This window comes from Physella acuta, unplaced genomic scaffold, assembly GCF_028476545.2.
Source record: "Physella acuta isolate Inbredline_101_S28 unplaced genomic scaffold, ASM2847654v3 ptg000454l, whole genome shotgun sequence".
Classification (NCBI taxonomy): domain Eukaryota; kingdom Metazoa; phylum Mollusca; class Gastropoda; family Physidae; genus Physella; species Physella acuta.
The window spans coordinates 220674-240160 of record NW_026731973.1 but is presented as its reverse complement, the minus strand read 5'-3'; the positions used below and the strand labels follow the sequence as shown (position 1 = coordinate 240160).

The 19487-nt window shown below is 36.2% G+C and overlaps 2 protein-coding genes across 4 annotated transcripts in view; both read left to right on the top strand.

Moving 5' to 3' along the window:
* LOC131943413 (D-beta-hydroxybutyrate dehydrogenase, mitochondrial-like) overlaps positions 1-19487 on the top strand; it is a 143521-nt gene that overhangs the window by 117684 nt on the left and 6350 nt on the right. The window contains exons 1-4 of one of the 3 annotated variants that reach the window (XM_059303531.1): positions 12719-12811; positions 14843-15068; positions 16937-17140; positions 18810-18962. In XM_059303531.1, coding sequence (XP_059159514.1) covers positions 14846-15068; positions 16937-17140; positions 18810-18962 — 580 coding nt within the window. In that variant the 5' untranslated portion in view covers positions 12719-12811; positions 14843-14845. Of the gene's footprint in view, positions 1-12718; positions 12812-13154; positions 13316-14842; positions 15069-16936; positions 17141-18809; positions 18963-19487 lie in introns of those variants that run through there. The other 2 variants (XM_059303532.1, XM_059303530.1) reach the window with 2 other exon arrangements.
* LOC131943384 (uncharacterized) lies at positions 7471-11081 on the top strand. Its single transcript, XM_059303482.1, has 2 exons — positions 7471-10417; positions 10500-11081. Exon 1 carries the CDS (start codon positions 7471-7473, stop codon positions 9466-9468), a length of 1998 nt encoding a protein of 665 aa, XP_059159465.1. The 3' UTR covers positions 9469-10417; positions 10500-11081.

Genomic DNA, 19487 nt, shown 5'->3' with positions numbered 1-19487 from the left:
AACTGTATTTTCTTATATAACTTGTAATTTTTTTATGTAAGCACCTTTGAAGTTAATATTATTTCTGAAAATAAACTATAGATAGTATAAAGAGCAACAATTTAATTTTTTTGTTATCAGTATTAGCATAATCTGCTTGTCACATATAAAGAAATGTATTGTGTTACTTATTGGAAGTCTGTGTTACCTTCTTTCTATTTGAAGCTTATCTGAAGTTTTGGTAACTGTATTTTCTTATAATATATAACTAGTAATTTGATTTATGTAAACACCTTTAGTAGTGACAGTTAAGCTGTTTAGGCTTATATGTTCTTTTCTTTATCATATGATAAAGCTTTTCTATTTGTTATGATACACATTGAAATTTATTAGACACATAAGAAAATAAACTTGTCAATCAACAGTTGTTATGAAATATCTGCAGTTATGTAACACCTCGTTGATCTCTGTTGAGGATTAATTTAAACCTATAACCAGACAAATGATGTTGAAAAATTACACACTTGAACACTTGATTCTTAATGCCGTCCCATCAACCTGTGCAACTTTATATTTAGTTATTGTAAGAGATTTTAACTTAGCTGATGATTAAGATATTTAATACACTTAGCATAAACACATTAAAAGCAAAAACCTTTAAAATATACATTATGCAAAAAATGTTTTACTTGGAAAGATACTCTAAGACTTCACACAAGCACACACACCAGGAATATACTTATAATATAAGTGTTGAAAATGTCAATACACAATAAAAAAAAAAAATTAGCATTCTATGTCCATCAGTGAATTCACCAGAACACAAAATCACACATGCAGTTCTTGTCACTATTTCTGAAAGTCCTGTACAAAATAATTTAGCGACACTCTTAGTGAAAAGCCATTTTATTGCTACCTATGTGATAAGCTATATATCCAGTGACAAGCCTTAATCTACCACATGCTAGATGTTCATTTAATCACATGAACCTGGATTAAGACTACCAGATTTATCTATGTATCTTAGTATTTATAAAAAAAAATACAGCATTTTGACAATAGTGACAGTATGATTTTGAATGGATAACATAACCGATGACTATTGTGTTTGCCTTTTTTAAACTTTTTATATACAACTGTATTGTTTATTTAATAAATACATGTAACTACTATGGGAATTTGCTCTTCACTCTATGTATGCTGGTATTTGACTGTATTCATTATTTTTACATAAGCAGAAGAAAAACCATGATAAAAATAAACAATTCTGCTTTTTCTTTTACTTTTTAGAAACATTGCAGAGATTATGTTTGAACAAATAACTTAGTGTTTTAACACTATCTTTATCGAATTCTCTTTGTTTTTATAGAGCTAATAATTACACAATGATTAAAAAAAAAATTAAATGAACATTATATTTGGTTTCAAATAGTCAATTAATAAGTTACATTCTGTTTGATCTGAAATATAAGCCTATTTCTGTTTCTTTTTATTTACCTGTTGTATTCTTTAAAATTGTTCATTATGTTTATAAATTTTGAAATAATTTTTTGAGAAACATTTGTAGTTGTGTTGGTGTTAAGATTATATTTTTCATGTTGTATGTGGCCAGCTGTTAACTCTTTTGTTAAATAAACCAGCAGTTTTAAAAAAAATAAGTCTCGAGTTTGAATGCAGGTTAAATTAAAGTCAGTGTAACGTTCCTGAGTCCACCCAGCTCTGATGTGTGCCTAACTCATAATATTATGGAAAGCAAAGGCTGCTGAGCATAGTGCTGACCACATTATCCCTTTATGTACTGAGGTCTCTGAAACAGATGAACTCTACTTCATGTGTCTTGGGCACGAATGGAAAAAGAAGAGATGATTATTTACAAAAAGACTAAGAACAAATGACCATATGTCATTTGATGAGACCAAACCTATGTAATTGACCATTTGAATGTTCAGTCAGGATTAAGCATGGCTTTTTAAAACTATTTAACAGACTGTAGCAAAGATGTAACTTGTCCATTTTTACAGCATGGCCTTCTAATACTGTAAATTGTTTGATACATTTTTAAATCATCACCTCTCCCCCCACTCCACCACCTAGTTAGTAAAAAATTCTGTTTTTTTTTTTCTCTGGCTGGCTGTTACTTTTCTCATTTCTGTTACCTCACTTCACTAAGTCTTCACTGCAAATATAAGGAGGATCAAGAATGTACACATACACTTATGCACTTGTGTCAAGAAGTGATTATTAAAATGCATAATCAAGCATTAAAATAAAAGAAAGTAATAAAATAAATATTTTATCGAGCTTTTTCACGTTCGTAACCAAGACACATGCGGCAGATGAAGTTGAGTTCATCTGTTTCTGGGACCTCGGTATATGAAAGGATAGTCTTGTCAGCACTATGTCCAGCCACATTTTTTTTCCCTAGGTACCCATCAGAGCTGGGTGTACTCATGGTCATTCTACTGACTTGAACAAGGATTCAAACTCGAGACTTTCGGGTGAGCAGTCTAGTTTTTAACTGCTTGGCCAAGCCATCCCATAATCATTTTACAGAAGAAAGGAAAAACTTAAGACAACACAAGTAGTGTAATAAGATAAAGGAGATTTGAGATTGAAGCGAATCCATGTTTACGTTGCAAGCAGTTTCTTCCAGGCATCTCTTCGGGGGGGGGGGGGGGCGAAGAAAGTCTAACTCCCTCCCCCCAAACAAAATTTATTATATAGAAAATATATAGTTTTACCAGTATCCGCCCCCCCCCCCCCCACCCCACAGAAAAAAGTCTGGAAGAAACACTGGTTGCAAGTATTAATATATTACAGAAAAATTCAATACAAAGATCCGCTTAGGAACGATACAAGTCTGCATTGCTCTTTTTACCACAACTCACATAACCCATACATCCAAGTAGGAGTTCTTGAATGTTGGTGAAACAATGAGAGAGAACCTTTAAAATGAAACAAATAATACAGTAAAAAGTAAGGCTACTTCCCTTTTATTTTAATAAACAGAATTGATTCATTTTCGAATTTTACAAAGAATCTTTCTTAAAAAGACACAGATCTATATATTTTTTTTAAAATGAAGAATTCGTAAAATGTTATTTACTTAAAACATAATCTTATTTAGTATAACATCTCGCTGATTTTTAAATGCATTGTTACAATGATTAACTTTGGAAGACAATTTTTGGTTTTGGTATTAAACAAATCTACTCATGGGACGGTGTGGTTAAACCAGTGGCGTAGGCAGGGGGGAGTTAGGGGTGGGTTATAACCCCCCCCCCCATAGACCCCTCGGTATATATACAAAGTATAAGGGGGGGGGGTGAAAATAGAAAGTTTGATTGGGGGGGGGGGTGCAAATCGAAAGTTTGAGGGGGGTGCAAATAGAAAGTTTGTCCCCGGGTAAAAATTGGAACCACCCCTTGAGACGATCCTGGCTACGCCACTGGGTTAAACTGTAGAGCGTTCGACTACTTACTCTCGAGTTCGGATACCAGGCTCGAGTCCGTTGGACGCCCAAGAGTTCACAAAACTCTGATGGGTACCCCACTCTCTTTAGCAAAAGTAATGGCTTTTGTGCGTAGTGTTGCCCTCAATATCACTTAATATACTGAGGTCACAGAAACAGGTGAACTCTACTTCACCTACTGCATGGCACGTCAGGCTCGAAAGTGTTGTTTACCAGACGAATCGATGCAAAACGACCATGGTGATTTACAACATGCTACAGCTTAAATATCCGTGTTTGTTATCACATGGGTTAGGTTGGGTGAGGTTGGGTTGGGTCAGTTATCCTTTTCGGGACAGCGGCCGCAAATGAGAGCTTTCCAGGCATCTTTGTCTCTCAAGCTGTCCCAAGATGTATCCCATTTTCTTAAGTGTAGGACAAGAGTTCGACATCCAAAAGGCCGACACGATATGGACAGTTTGCGATTCTAAAATGCGGTTTGACGTTTCTTGAATACACATATCCAATTGAAACACCCTATCCTTTAAAGCTCTTTCTTCTCCATCCCACACTACCTCACACATACTCTCATTCACCAAAGTTTATCTAGATCTAGAAGCTTTTGAATAATATTAACAAAATCACACGGTTTGAACTTTGACCTGAAATAGTTTTGTGCAAGAGTGTAGCAGCTATTGTTCTAGACATAATAGCGTTAGGCAATAGTTAATCTATATATATATATATATATATATATATATATATATATATATATATATATATATATATATATATATATATATATATATATATATATATATATATATATATATTTCTCTTCTTGGAGACCATAGAAAACACCAAGCTGTAAGCGCTCCTAGCAGCCCCATCTTCCTCTCTAGGCATATCCCTACCACCCCCACCCCCACATGGTCTGGTGAGCCGTGGTTAACGCTAAATGTTTTCAATCGTAGAGCCGGGTTTAGTGACGGCTATTAGGGGCAGATAATTTAGTTTGAAACGATTTTAAATTTAGGGGTAGGGGGAAAATAGAGTGTGTGTGTGGGGGGGGGGGGGTTATCGTCCTTAACGAGCTACTGACTGATAGTGTTTTAAAGCAGATATTTCCAGTGGCAGCATAGGTACTGTCGAATTCACAAATTATGAATTACCGAAAAGTAGAAAATAAAAGAACTAAAAGTGGCGTATGATACGCCGCAGTTCGGCTCGTACTGTATAATTCATGTGGCTAAAAGTCACAATTTTGTCTATTTGTGATATTTGACACTTTTAGAATAAATCAATATTAATTAGACTGTACAAGATGCAACACATACAATTAAAAAAAACCAAACAAGCTGAGCAACTAAAATAAACTTAATCATTTTTATTTTTAAAATATAGTTGAAACATATGTTTTGGTCAAAGTCTTTACCAGTGTTTCTTCAAGACATTTTTCTCCGGGAGGTGTGCACTTGATATTTTTGGGGGTAGGGGAGTGTTATACATTTTTTGGGGCGGCGGACACTGGTAAAAGTATATGTTTTCTATATAAATTCAATCTCTTTCGGGGTGGGGGGGGGGGGGTGTTGACTTTCTTCAAGAGATGCCTGGAAGAAACTCAGGTTGTTACTTCACGCCCCATGCCTAGACAGGTTGACATAAGGCATAAGGCAAAATCTAGCAAAGTTACTTCTAGGTAATCGAGTCACCAAAACTTAATGAAACTAAAAACAACTAGTAGTGAAGTCTTTTATAACAATATCAACACCCATTTACGTTTTCACCACTGTTGAAATTACTTAACCCAGTCTTGTCACAATTTTAGTTAAGTGTACACGGCCTCGTGATCACGAAAGGTCATATTTCACCCCACACTCAGAGAACTGGAGGAAGTGCGCTAAAAGTGTATTGCGTGTAGAGGTGGACTTTTCGCCCCTTGGTTTTGGCGTCTAGATTACACCGACAACGAACGAAACAGCGAGTTTTTTTTTAAAGGATCTATTTTGATTGTGTGTTCTATTATTTATTTGCTGAGCTTTGTTTTGTTCTATAAGGTATGTAAAATATTAAAAACAATTTTCTGTACCTGATCAATGTTTTTAAGAATGACATTCCAGAAATGTAATAAAACTATGACGTTAAAATTCAATACGCCCGTCTGTAGCTGTTCTGCGCCACTTCTGGTTTCATACGTCATAGTTGAGTCCTCCGATAATTTTTCTGGAAGCCCTACTCGATCATCCAGTCCTTCAAGGATAGCTTTAAGAAAATTGTAACACTGCTTTCTATATTTAATACACCGTACTTATTAAGTCTTATCCGGACTATCACGGAGCCCAAGCGAAGAAAGTCTACCGCCCCCTCCCCCGAAAACAGTGTTTCTTCCAGACTTTTTTTCTCCCCGGGGTGGGGGCACTTAAAATTGTCGGGGGGGGGGGGATGACTAAAATTTTGGGGGTTTGGGGGGGGGGGGGCGGTCACTGTTAAAAGTATATATTTAACTATATAAATTCCATTTCGTTCGGGGAGGGGGCGGAAGAGATGCCTCATCCTGAAAGAAACTGCCCGAAAATGTTGTCCGCATCCCCCCCTCCCCCAGAAAAAAACAAGTGCCCTAAAATATAGAATAAAGTGCCTTGCGACGAAATGGTGCGGATGTAAATTCGTATTTAAATTAATCATCCTAGATCTATATTATAAAATTAATAGGCTAAATTTTTAGGGAAATACTAGAATACCCGTCATCCGTTGGATAACTGTGGGTTTCGGGGGTCATCCATCAAAAAACATCACGTCTGTCACTCAGAGGCATAGCGACCCTTCCCGGCGCCCGGGGACAAAGTTTTCGATTTGAACCCCCCCCCCTCAAACTTTTGATGTGCAATTCCCCCCCCCCCCCCCCCCACTCAAACTTTCGATTTGAACCCCCCTCAACCTATCAATTTATTTTTCCAAACCATTTTGGCGCCCCAACATATGTCCCCCCCCTTCCCCCTCCACCTCCCCACCCCCGCCTCCCCTTCCCCCCCCCCCCCGCCTCCCCTCCCCTACCGTCCCCCCCCCCTCCTCGGTACGCTACTGCAGTGTCACTTATCGTCACAAAAAACAGACCCCACTGTCATAGCGTAGATATAAAGAATTAGACGACTAGTAGAGGTTACAAAGGACGGTGCGAACTTGACTGTAGACGATTTGGTGCAAGAGTATTGTGCGCATGTTGAATACAATATTTGTGGCGCGAATGTGACGTGAGCATGACACGACAATGTACCAATGACGTAGACCGCGGCAGTAACGTGAGTTGGGGGTTAGTAATGGTAGGAGACGGAGGTATTCTTTGATATTGTGCAAATAAGTGTGTATTAATAAAGTTAGTGTTCTTTTCATAAACGAAATGGTTGACTTTTGTTAATTAGTGTCTGCGGAACATAAGAGTGATTCCCGTCCTACTCACAAGTATAATAGTTGTCGTATGAATAGTAGCAGATCAGAATATAGAAAAGATATCGAGAAGATATAATTATATAATATATATGAAACCCCCCATCACATATTGGTGGAGCACAAGTGGTCCTTAATTCCGCAAGTGGTGTTTTAAAAAGGATTCGAGTGAAAAGTTGTGAAGTTTGAAGCGGATTCGTGTTGACCAGAGGTGCTACTAGATCATCGCAGGGAAGCAAGATAAGTACCTTCCTCTGATTTTTTTTAAGTAACCGGGATTGTTTGGATCCTGTGCTGGTTATTCAGCAGTTTTTCTTCTTCGTGTTTGTTATTCTTAAATTGGCTGAGGCTTCCTAACGATAGGACACACTGAGTGTAGGCCTGCCTTTTAAGAAGTACATATTACTATTAGATGTAGAAGTCCTGTTTGTACTGCCGTTCTCTACCTTCTATTGTTACCGTAGGTCCTGTATTATTGTTGTGATTATCGCGTCAGTTATCTGTGCCGTTTATCGCTGTTTGTATAACACTTTAGTTATTTTTGTGTGTACGATTATTTTGTGTGCGTTCATTCAAATTATTAAAATTCACACACCATGACTGACCTCGCTCAGTTGTATAAGCTAGGCAAGACGCTTGAAAAAAGTGGTGCTGAGCTAGAGGCATGGGTTGAAGAAAAATATAGAGCTATCACGGCTGATAAAGAGCGGTTGGCCCAAATAGACGCAGACAAGTGTATTAGAATTGAAATGGAACGTGGAAAACTGGAGCTAGAAAAAGACAAAGAAAGGACAAAAGAAAAATCAAGACTGGAATTGGCAAAAATAGACCTTGAGAAAGAAAAGGCTAGAATAGAAATGGAGAAAGAAATTGAATTAAAACGGTTAGAAATCAACAAAAAAAGTACACAAGCAGAGCAGGTTGAAGCACCACCAACAACAACCAATTCTTCCAGAAGCATGCTATATAAAATGCCTAAATTTGAAGACAAAAAAGACGACATAGATGCTTTTATTCGACGGTTCGAAACGATCGCCAAGTCAGAAAACATAGCCGACAATATGATGAGCCAACACCTGCTCACCCTGGTTGGTGGAAGAGGACTCGACGCCTGCCACACCCTGACTGACGAGGAAATAAAAGACTACAAGACATTGAAAAAGACCCTACTAGAATTCTACCACCTGACAGAAGAAACTTACCGACAAAAATTCCACCAACTTCAACCTAACAAAAATGAAGATTTCAAAGTGTTTACTAATGACTTAAAACTTACACTGGAAAAATGGATTGAGGCAGCATCTATTAACAAAACTTATGAAGATCTATTCCAATTCGTCCTGGTCGACAAAATATTAAATTCAGTCCACAGTGACTTATATTCCTTTTTACAAGAAAGAAAACCTAGAGATATAAAGACTGTCACAGAAATGACGCAGAAATTCATAGCGGCCCACCCGACAAATCCAGTATGTAAAAAGTACGACGAGACAGAATTAACTTCAGTATTCATGACCCATGTTGCCGACGGAAGCAGGGACAGAAGTAAATACAAGAACCATATGCAGTTCAAACCCGACAGACAACAACAGATGCATCAGTCGGACAAACGATGTTTTTATTGCAACGGCCTTGGTCATTATAAAAAAGACTGCAGGAAGGCCAGAAGACCAAACTCGTTTCAACATAATAATCAGTTCCGTGCACACAGTGCGAACGGTCGCTACTACAACAGAACAGAGCATGTTCATTTTATGAGAACAATAGGACACCATAAACTGCCGAGCTTCCAATGTAGGGTTAATGGACAGGTGGTGAACGCAATCAGGGACACAGGCTGCAGCACACTGGCCGTCAAAAGCAGTGTGGTACATCCCAACCAGTATACGGGTAAACATATACCTGTCCAGGGATTTGATGGTAAAATTTCCCTTCACCCTACTGTACGGATAGACGTTCACACACCATATATATCAGGTAGATATGCCGCTGTTGTTTTTAATAAAGGACCATACGACCTGATCATCGGCAATGTGATTGACAATCAGACGCTACCTCAAGGTGACATAGATAAGTGGCTGCAAACGGAAATAGTTCAGTTGGTAGAAACGAGGGCCCAAACTGCTGCTAAAGTTATAGAAGAAAGTAACAACATACAAAAACCCTGCAAAGAAGAAGATGCTGAATTACCTGCAACAGTTGTAGACAATGAAAAATGTATTGAAAATAAAAATGGTATCCACTTAGAGAGCGAAATACACGAAAAAGAGGTGCCTATTAATGAAATACAAGCAGGAATTACTGAATATCTTGGGGAACATGAAGGTTTTAGTGCTGTTATAAACCAAAGGTACTCTGATTTCATTGTGAATGAAGTTGATTTAGATGGAAATGAGGTGCATTTAACACAAATGACATGTCCTGTTGAGGAGACAGATGAAGATAAAAAAGCTGAAGATAATAATGACAAGATTGTGTTGGAGAAACCAGATGTGATTAGTGATGAAGATCTCTCCAAGATTGATAACCTTGTTAAAACAGGACTATCATTTCACAGTTGTTCCCATCCCGGGAAAACAGAACCGACTGGCTGACATATTGTCAAGAAACTAAATATAGCTTACACAGTCACAGGCAGAGAGCTGCTCCTGCACTACAGATATGTGACACGCAATACAACACACATGTCTTTTCTTTGTGTGTAGTAGATCTCTTTCTATTTTAATGCTAGTCGTGTGTAGTTAATGATTTAGTAATGTAGTTGGTATTTTGTTGATAATTATAATAATGTAGTTACTATTATTATTATGTAGTGTGTCGTGGACAAATAACCAGCATATCAAAATTTGGTGGGTTTTTCTTTAAAAGAGGAAGGTTATTTGTCCGACGGGCACAAAAACGCTTAGCTGGCATATGTTTAAGACGACATGTCCGCTCATATTTTCTCAGAATCTGACGTCATCTTCGTGAATGCTACGCACTGATGCCCAGCTTAAATGCAGCGGTCAAACGACGAGTACATCATGAACGTGAACATATGAAACACATCGTCAAGGACACGTCCGCAGGATCACGACAAGTAAAACATCTAGAGGAACCAAATTAATGTGAGATGGGTCATCCTAACCAGATTACTGAAGCCTTACGCATGGTCGCGGTCAATTTCCGACCAAGTCGTAACGGCAAGAAGGGTCACCATAACCAACTAACAAAAGCCTTACGCACGGTCGCGGTCAATTTTCGATCAAGTCGTAACGGCAACTTCAGCTTATAAATATTTGTTTTTCAGTCACAGTGTTGCCAAGTTTTGTGTTTATAAAGCTCAAGGGAACATTTAGACGTCAAGTATAACAGGGAAAACTGTCTATACAGATGATAAACGTTTGTGGAACTGTCTCTACCGAAGATAAAGATTCATTGAGTGACGTATATTTTGTAAATTTGTCTACACAGATGATAAACTTTTGTGGAACTGTCTCTACCGAAGATAAAGATTCATTGAGTGACGTATATTTTGTAAATTTGTCTACACAGATGATAAACGTTTGTGGAACTGTCTTTACCGAAGATAAAGAATAAATTGACTGACGTTTATTTTGTAAATTTTTCAATACAGATGATAAAGTTCTCTACTGGCAGTTCAAGATGCGGCATGACATTGTTGTCGTTTGTTTTTTTGAAAATGTTAATGCTGGAATTGTTGTTATTGAAATACTAATGTAATTCAGTCATTGATGACGCTATGACTATGTATTTATACGATGATTGACTAAGAAGACAGAAAAAAAAACTAATAGTATTAGTTTTTTTTAATTGTAGGGGGGGAGGAGATGTCATAGCGTAGATATAAAGAATTAGACGACTAGTAGAGGTTACAAAGGACGGTGCGAACTTGACTGTAGACGATTTGGTGCAAGAGTATTGTGCGCATGTTGAATACAATATTTGTGGCGCGAATGTGACGTGAGCATGACACGACAATGTACCAATGACGTAGACCGCGGCAGTAACGTGAGTTGGGGGTTAGTAATGGTAGGAGACGGAGGTATTCTTTGATATTGTGCAAATAAGTGTGTATTAATAAAGTTAGTGTTCTTTTCATAAACGAAATGGTTGACTTTTGTTAATTAGTGTCTGCGGAACATAAGAGTGATTCCCGTCCTACTCACAAGTATAATAGTTGTCGTATGAATAGTAGCAGATCAGAATATAGAAAAGATATCGAGAAGATATAATTATATAACATATATGAAACCCCCCATCACACCCACATTCAAATATATGTTTTTTATCTTTTAAAAACACCGAAAACACCGATTTCGGACTATCCCTTCATAAACTGACGTCACAGGTGACCTACTCAACTCTACTTCACCTGCCCAGTGTCCTGCCAAGTCTCAGACAACATGTTTTTATCGTTTAAAAAACAATTCCAGCCGAGCATGTATCTGACCACACTATCCTTTCATATGCTTAGGACAAAGAAACAGATGAACTCTACTTCACCTGCCCTGTATCTTGCCACATTCAGATAGGCAACGTTATCATTCACATCTAAAAAAAAAATTGAAAAAAAAAATTTCATTGACATATTGGTCTAGAACCCGTGCCTCCTGCATGAGAGCTGACTACGCTACCATTTTAGCTATTTACTCGTGACGTCACAAGTGAATTTTTATACTATACTATGTGTCTCCTTATGCAACTTGATTTACGCGTATAGATTCTAGATCTAGATCTAAAAATAAGTCTAGTAGTACTAACTTTCAAATTAAATTTTATCTTAAATAAGCCAAACAAAGATTTATATAAAATAATTAAGGCCTGAAATAGATTCTAGATGTAGAATTTACATTGAATCTAGTGACCTACATCTAGGCTAGATCTAGATCTAGGCTAGATTCATAAATTTCCTTCGATAGCTGATCTTTAGATCTAGAGAAATTTATCGTAAAACTAAATGAAAAAGACAGTTGAAAATTGATATAAGTGTTGGAACGTAATAAATACAGCAAAAGGACGTATTGTTTAAGTTATAGCCGGCAGAAAATTAGCTTTGTAACGCGTTAAACTTTTGAATGGGCCACAAAGTCTATGATGGGGTCCGCCATTTTTATTGTACCAAAAATGTAAACACATCAAGGGACGTCACTATCCCCACAAAGTTTATTCAAAGTATTAACATTTTTAAAAAAATACGGTTAATTTAACTATGAATAAATCAATAAATTAATTAACGTCTTTAAATAAATTTGTGATCAACAGTCTGTCTGCATTAAAAAATTATTCTCTACCTGCATACTATTTTACAGCTTTCCAGATAGAGTCGAACATATCACAATAGTCGATCAGGCAAACAAATAAATATTCAAACATGTAAACAAACTTGACTTTTAGTAGTATATAGATTTCGAAGAAAATCATTCTCTTTTGTATGAAAAGTAAAATAAAATTAAGTATCGTATGCACAGATTGTAGCTTCAAAAACAGAAGAGCTGAACTCAAATTATATACAACCTTTGACCTGATGACTAGATCTAGAAATCTAGATCTAGATCTAAATCGAAAAATCAAAATAGGCCTTCTTTATGACACTAGTCTAGTAGTACCCTTGCTAAATTTAAATCTAATTTTCATACTGATTCATAATATTATTATTGATTTATTATAATTAACACAATATATGTAGATCTAGATCTAGATCTATATTTAATAATAAATAAATAAATAACAACTAACTTTAAACTTTAAACTTAGTTAAACGACTTAAACGATACACTAGCTACACTCAGCTACAGCTAATCTAGTAGTAGTGAGTCAGTGACTAGTGAGTAGACTAGTAGTCTTGTAGTACAGAACAGAGAAGCCGAAGGTGTGTACACTACTACACAGTACTACTGACTCAGTTACTGAGTGTCAGTGTAGATCTAGACACTAGTAAGTTATTAGTTAGACCTATACTGCCTATAGTCCACTAAAAATCTATGGTAATCTATCGTTTTAGGCTTTAGGTAGCCTACGACTACGTAAAATCGGCCGAGGCTAGTAATGTGCGACAAAGTTGCCTCATTGCATGACACTCAATGTTAAGGCTTTAAATTAAAATAGAGGTATATTGTACTATATTTGTGTCAAATATTATAGATAATTGAATAGGCCTAATAAACTAAAATCAATGGCTAGATTAGATATATCAATAAAGGCCTGACATTAACTTTTAACAGCAGTGTTTGCGAGCAATATTTTCTATAGGCCTAAGTATAAGTATAAACAGCAGCCATTTGTAAAATAGAGTGGCTTCCCCTGAATCTCCCGTTATACATTTACCAAAAAAACTTAAACAAGATGGCTTCTGGAGAAAACGAGCTTTGTCTGTTCTGATGAAAACATAGCTCGTCTTTATTTATTACTGAAAAGTTTAAAACAATTGTTTAAAAACAGGTACATGAATGAAACTTTGAAACATTTTTGTAGCTTTCAAAACATAAATCTTCCTTTTCACATTACTAGCCTCGTCCGATTTTACTTACGTACCTAAAGCGATAGATTTTCCAATCTATAATTTAATCGATTCAAGATCTAGAATAATTCAATATATTCTAAATTAAAATTCTATAGGCCTTCCTACTAATTTCATTATTAATTAGGCCTAGACTCTAGAATTCTTAATCTGTAGTTTATAGTTACTTTAGTACATGATGTAGTGCTCCTTATGATACTTTTGAAGTTAATGAATGAGTGGTGGGACAATATTATTTTTTATCAAGAGTAAGACTAGATCTATGAGGCTAGATAACTATGAGGCTTAGACTAACTAACTGGTTACAGACACTTGAAACTAATTATTAATTATTTCTCTAGCCATATGCTACTATTCTAGCCTAATACTTAAAGTGAATTAGATAATCTTGTGATTTAGAACTAGAAAATAAAATTACAGTAGACTCAGTTAAGAATTTGATCATTTGTGGCTAATAGGGTGCTTCACAAAAGTAAAAGTTTGAATTAACTTTAAATATCTTGGCTTGAAAAGTCTTAGCCTGAAGAAAGAGATATCTAAATCTAGAATCTGGTAATAATCATGGTATTTGTTATACCAGTCTGATATTGCCACAATATTAGAATCTTCTTTAAAAATGAGTATTAGAATATTCCTTGTTTTTAACTAAATACAAATATGTCTTGCTAATGGCAATTCTAACCTTATCATTAATCCAAGTTCTACCAGAGCCGTAACGCGCTAACCCTAATTTCTGACCATGCCACTAATTCTGATATTACAATACTAGGGCTTCCAACAACATATAATTATAAATTAAATTATATTAAACATGTTGAAACAGGCAAACACAATATAAATGATGTTTCAATTTTTTAATTATTTTTTTATAATTATCAGACATTAGTACATTAATGAGCCTTAATGAAAAACATGTTATTTTCAGACAGCATTGCGCTTCGAAATTATAAATACTGAAATTTAAGACATACTTTTGATACATTTTTTAAAGAGTAGTATTTTTTAACATGTTTCTCTTCTTCTTCTTCTTCTTCGTTCTTAATTTTTAGTGTTGGAAGGGATCGAGCCTTATCTCTCAGAGGGTTTGAACTTGAGAATTTTTTTTTTGAATTTTAACAACCAAGAGCTTTGCCGACTCGACCCCGCCATCAACACAATTAAATATACGTGTCGACTTGTTATGCGCCATTTAGGCCATTGACTCCAATTTCAGCCTGCTTTTCTTTTTGGATTTGCTTCCATAGCCTTTGTCCAACCAAGAACAAACTACAAGGCAGCAGTTGATTGATTTTGGCGTTGTCTCTCCTAGAAGAGTGGCTGTCCCCAGCTAACGAGCCTCATCTGCCCGAGGGTTCGAACTCGAGACTTTTCAGCTCAGCAACCATGAGCTTTACCGACTCAACCATGCCGACATGTTTCAATTTTACATTTTTTTTTCTCTTGACCAGATCATGGTCCTGGAGGACAGCCTTGACCTGAAGAAGCAGCGCATGCTGTTGTTAGTGTCCCTGTACACCGTGCTAGCCTTTGTTGTTTACAGCTACCTCTATGACATCCTTGTTCTTCTGGTGCTGCTGCTTACCCTGTGGCTCATTCATGACCTGATTAAAAATTATACCAAGGAGTATGTGGATCCCTCTGGGAAGTATGTCTACATAACAGGATGTGATTCAGGTAATTTTGTTGTGATTACTGTTGTGTTAGCCTATGGCAATATGTTCAGCAATCTGTGCTTAATGAATATGTTGGTATGGCTAAATTATTAGACTAGTGCTTATATTAGCACTGTGGTAGAGTGATATGTTTACATAACAGGATGTGATTCAGGTAATTTTTTCTTGATAACTATTGTGTTAAGTTTCCCTTTCAAACCTGACGGTCTATGGGACAAGTGAAGTTCACTTGTTTCTGTGACCTCGGCATATGAAGATATAGTGTGGTCAGCAAATGCCCAGCCGCCTTTACTTTCCCTAACGTGAGTTAGGTACCCATCAGAGTTGAGTGGACTCAGGGACGGTCTACTGACTTGAACCCGGATTCGAACTCGAGACTTACAGGTTAGCAGTCCAGCTCCCTACCGCTAGACCACTCCGTCCCATACTGTTGTGTTAGCCTATGGCAATATGTTCAGCAATAAGTGCTGAATGAATATGTTGTTATGGCTTAATTATTAGACTAGTGTTTATATTAGCACTGCGGTAGAGTGATATGTTTACATTACAGGATGTGATTCAGGTAATTTTTTCTTGATTACTTTACTGTTGTGTTAGCCTATGGCAATATTTTCGGCAATATGTGCTGAATGAATATGTTCGTATAGCTAAATTATTAGACTAGTGCTGATATTAGCAATGTGGTAGAGTGATATGTTTACATAGCAGGATGTGATTTAGGTAATTTTTTTCTTGGTTACTGTTGTGTTAGCCTATGGCAATATGTTCAGCAATATGTGCTGAATGAATATGTTGTTATGGCTAAATTATTAGTAAAGTAAGTAATAAAGATCCCTCTTTAGACCTAACAATCCATGGGACAGATGAAGTGGAGTTCATATGTTTCTTGACCACAGCATATAAAAGGATAATGTGGTCAGCACTATGCCCAGCTGCCTTTACTTTCCCTAAGGTGAGTTAGGTACCCATCAGTGTTGGGTAGACTCAGGGAAGTTCTACTAACTTGAACCCGGATTTGAACTCGAAACTATTGGGTTAGCAGTCTAGTGCTCCACCTCTAGGCCACTCTGTCCCATGGCTATGTTATTAGACTAGTGCATATATTAGCACTGTGGTAGATCTCCGGGCTGGTAACCAGAATGTTTGGAGTTCAGATCCTGGGCTCAAGTATCATAGTATGTAAGATGTCACTAATCCACCCAATGCTGGGAGGTTACCTGACTCATGCTAGATTAAGTAAAATTGGCTGGGTATAGAACTGACTACAATGTCTCATTGTCTTTTTAAATTGTTCAGTTTTTAATAGGTTAATTATGCTGATAATATATGCATTTGTTTCTTATCTTTTAAGTTCTATAGACACTGAACTAGAAATTTTAACTAACATGTTATTAGGTCATAGCTTTAGATAAGCTGGCCTACTTTGTGTCAGGTAAACTTTATTGTTTGCTTCAGTTTTTTTTAAGTTTCATTTTAAAATTATAAATGAAAATTTGAAACCAGATTAATTTTTTTTAATATCACTATTTGTTGTAATAATAAAATATAGCTCATTGTCTTTGTAAGTAAGATTCGTCTTTAGTGATCCATTGGGCAGATTAAGTAGTTTATAATGTTTCTTGACCTCAGCATATGAAGGGATAATGTGGTTAGCGTTATGTCCAGCCACCTTTACATTCCCTAATGTGAGTTTGGTACCCATTAGAGCTCGGTGGACTCAGGGACTTTATACGTACTTGAACAGGGATTCGAACTCGAGACTTTTGGATTAGCAGTCTGCCTTCAACTACTTGTTCCCTCTCATTGTCTAAATCTTTTCATTTTAAATTTGATCTTTATTCCAATCCATGTATCTGTTTCCATCACCAGGTTTTGGGCTAGAGGCTGCCAAAGCCTTGAGAGAGATTGGCCTTAACGTTATAGCTGGCTGTTTCTATGACAGCAGCCCTGGGGCTGTGGAACTCAGGGCCAGGCCGTGGGTCAAGAAAATTGAGGTGGTCATACTGGACGTGTCCAACGAGGCAAGCGTCCTGGCCTGTGCTGAAGAGGTCAAACACATCTGTCAGGATCAGGGTTAGTGCCCTTTATAAAATTTATTTTATGAAGTAGTAGTAAACTGTCAGGATAAGGGCAGATGCCCCTTTCAAAAATACAATTAAAATACAAGTCATTGTTAGTGTGCTTTTAAAAAAAAACCTAGTTTGTTTAGTAACTAGGAATATACTGTCAGGGTTAAGTTTATTGCCCTTTTTAAAAAACAACGTCACTAATAATAATCTGTTAGTGGGTTAGTGATACTTTTTTAAAACTTAACAGTTAATCAGCCACCATTTTTTAATGAATGAGTTGTTGTCCCTTATTATATTAAAAATAACTTATCCATTTCCAGTAATTTAGTATGAGTGTTAGCGCCCCTTTTAAAAATACATATTCAATTAATCAGTAAGCTAGTAGCGAGGTCTGTGGTGTTTTTTTTTTAGTTAATCAGCCAGTAGTAATATATTGTCCCTGTTTTAAATAATCAGTCACTAGACTTAACTAGTAAGTTACAATACACGATCATTTCTTGCACAAAACCCCTGGTGTTATGGAACTAATTAGTCAGTATATAGCGTACAATAAGGGGCTAGAATTAAGACCCTAATAATGTCTTGGTCTAGTGGTAAAGCACATAATTACTAACCAGTAAGTCTAAAGTTCAGTTCCTGTGATATAGTCTGTAGGTGTCAAAACAGCTCTAATATATACTTGACTTGTATAGGAGTAAAGAAAAGCGACAGGGCTTTGTGCTAATAGCAACACCCTTTTCAGATGTTGAGGTTAAAAAAATAATTAACTTTATACCTGCCCGCTTGAAGAGTAGCTGAGATTTACTTTTATTAAGTTTTCAAACAAGAACCATGTTGTTTTAATTTATCAATTTATCAATTGTATTTCACCCTTCTCCAATGCCACTAAGAATAAGCATTAACCAAAAAGAAGCCAAATATGAGCTCAATTAGCCAGCATCAATCAAAATATTAACAATCAGTATGAATATACTAAAATAGCAAACATGCCTGCTTTTCTAACTAGATTCATTAATTTTTAGCGCAATTTCCATTCTGGAGAATTGCGTTTATTAACTCGTCTTTTCTGGGAATGGATGTGTGTCCGCAGCTTTAAGTCGTATCTCCTCCTCAACGAAGCAATTTCGAGTACTAGTTCCAAAAGCAAATATGTTAAGCAAGTTACCAGGATGAACATAGGCCAAAAAAATTCCGGGTTTCTTTTATGGATTTCCCGGAAAAGCCAAAAAACCTCGAAAAAATGCAGTTTTTGGCCCATATCTCGGCAACCAGACAATATTGCTGAAGAAAGTTTTCAAAAATATCCTTTCGTTCGGTCACAAAATGTTTTTTGAATTAATTAAAATTTGGACCGAATTAGTAGGCATTTTATCCAACCACACCACACGCGTCATCACGTTCAATAGCTGCGCCGTCACGTTCAGTGGCTGCGACATCACGTTCGGTAGCTAGGCGCGCAATGGTTTTTAGTCATGTTACTCTATTGTAAATAAAACATGTAAAATACTGAAAAAAAAATTAATAAAAAACGTTTTAATAACTAACCAATGGTTTTACTAACCCTGCTCTTGATTTACGCTACGACAGAGCTATTTTTAGATAACATAAGGAAATTGCGCTAAAATTGTCACTAGACTTTTTTTAATTACTTGTTTTACTTTTAACTACTACAGGCATCTGGGCTGTGATCAATAATGCAGGGATCAACTGTTTTGGCCCAGCAGAACTGGTAACCATGGAGATGTTCCACAGGTGTGCCGAGGTCAATCTGTTTGGTGCTATCAGGGTCATCAAGTCAGTGCTGCCTCTGATTCGACAAGCTGAAGGTAACTTAACATCAGGTTATGTCCCCTGCATAGCTAGATCAGCGGCATTGTTTGTTTCATAACGTTATCTTAAATTTATGTTTTACTTACAGTTATGGAAGAACTGAATTTTAAAGTTTCATGGTTTTATTTCATTCTATAAACATATATTTTACTCTTAGTTTTCGTTAGTATTTTTAATTCTTGAAAATCTACAGTACTTAACTGGCCTAATATAATTAAGTACACTCCTTACTGAATATGATTTAGCCTCACTCTTTTCAAATAGATCACAATAAATCTTTATTGTATCGCCATTAGTAAATTATTTTGTAATCAGATAAGGATTTTTTTTTTAAATAAATTTTAATTTGAACATAGAATATTAATTTGTAAATCACTCTTATTTTTTCCAACAAATTTGATATTCGTCATTGTAGAAGAATCTTCTATAAAAAGTTTCTGTAAATCTTAAATAGATATGTATTCAGTTATGAATAAGTTTGTGTTAATTTTCTTGTTTTAACTGTAAAATTTTGATATACA

What these genes read in the sequence shown, in the direction of transcription:
- LOC131943384 (XM_059303482.1), top strand. Translation starts at nt 7,471, where the DNA reads ATGACTGACCTCGCTCAGTTGTATAAGCTAGGCAAGACGCTTGAAAAA.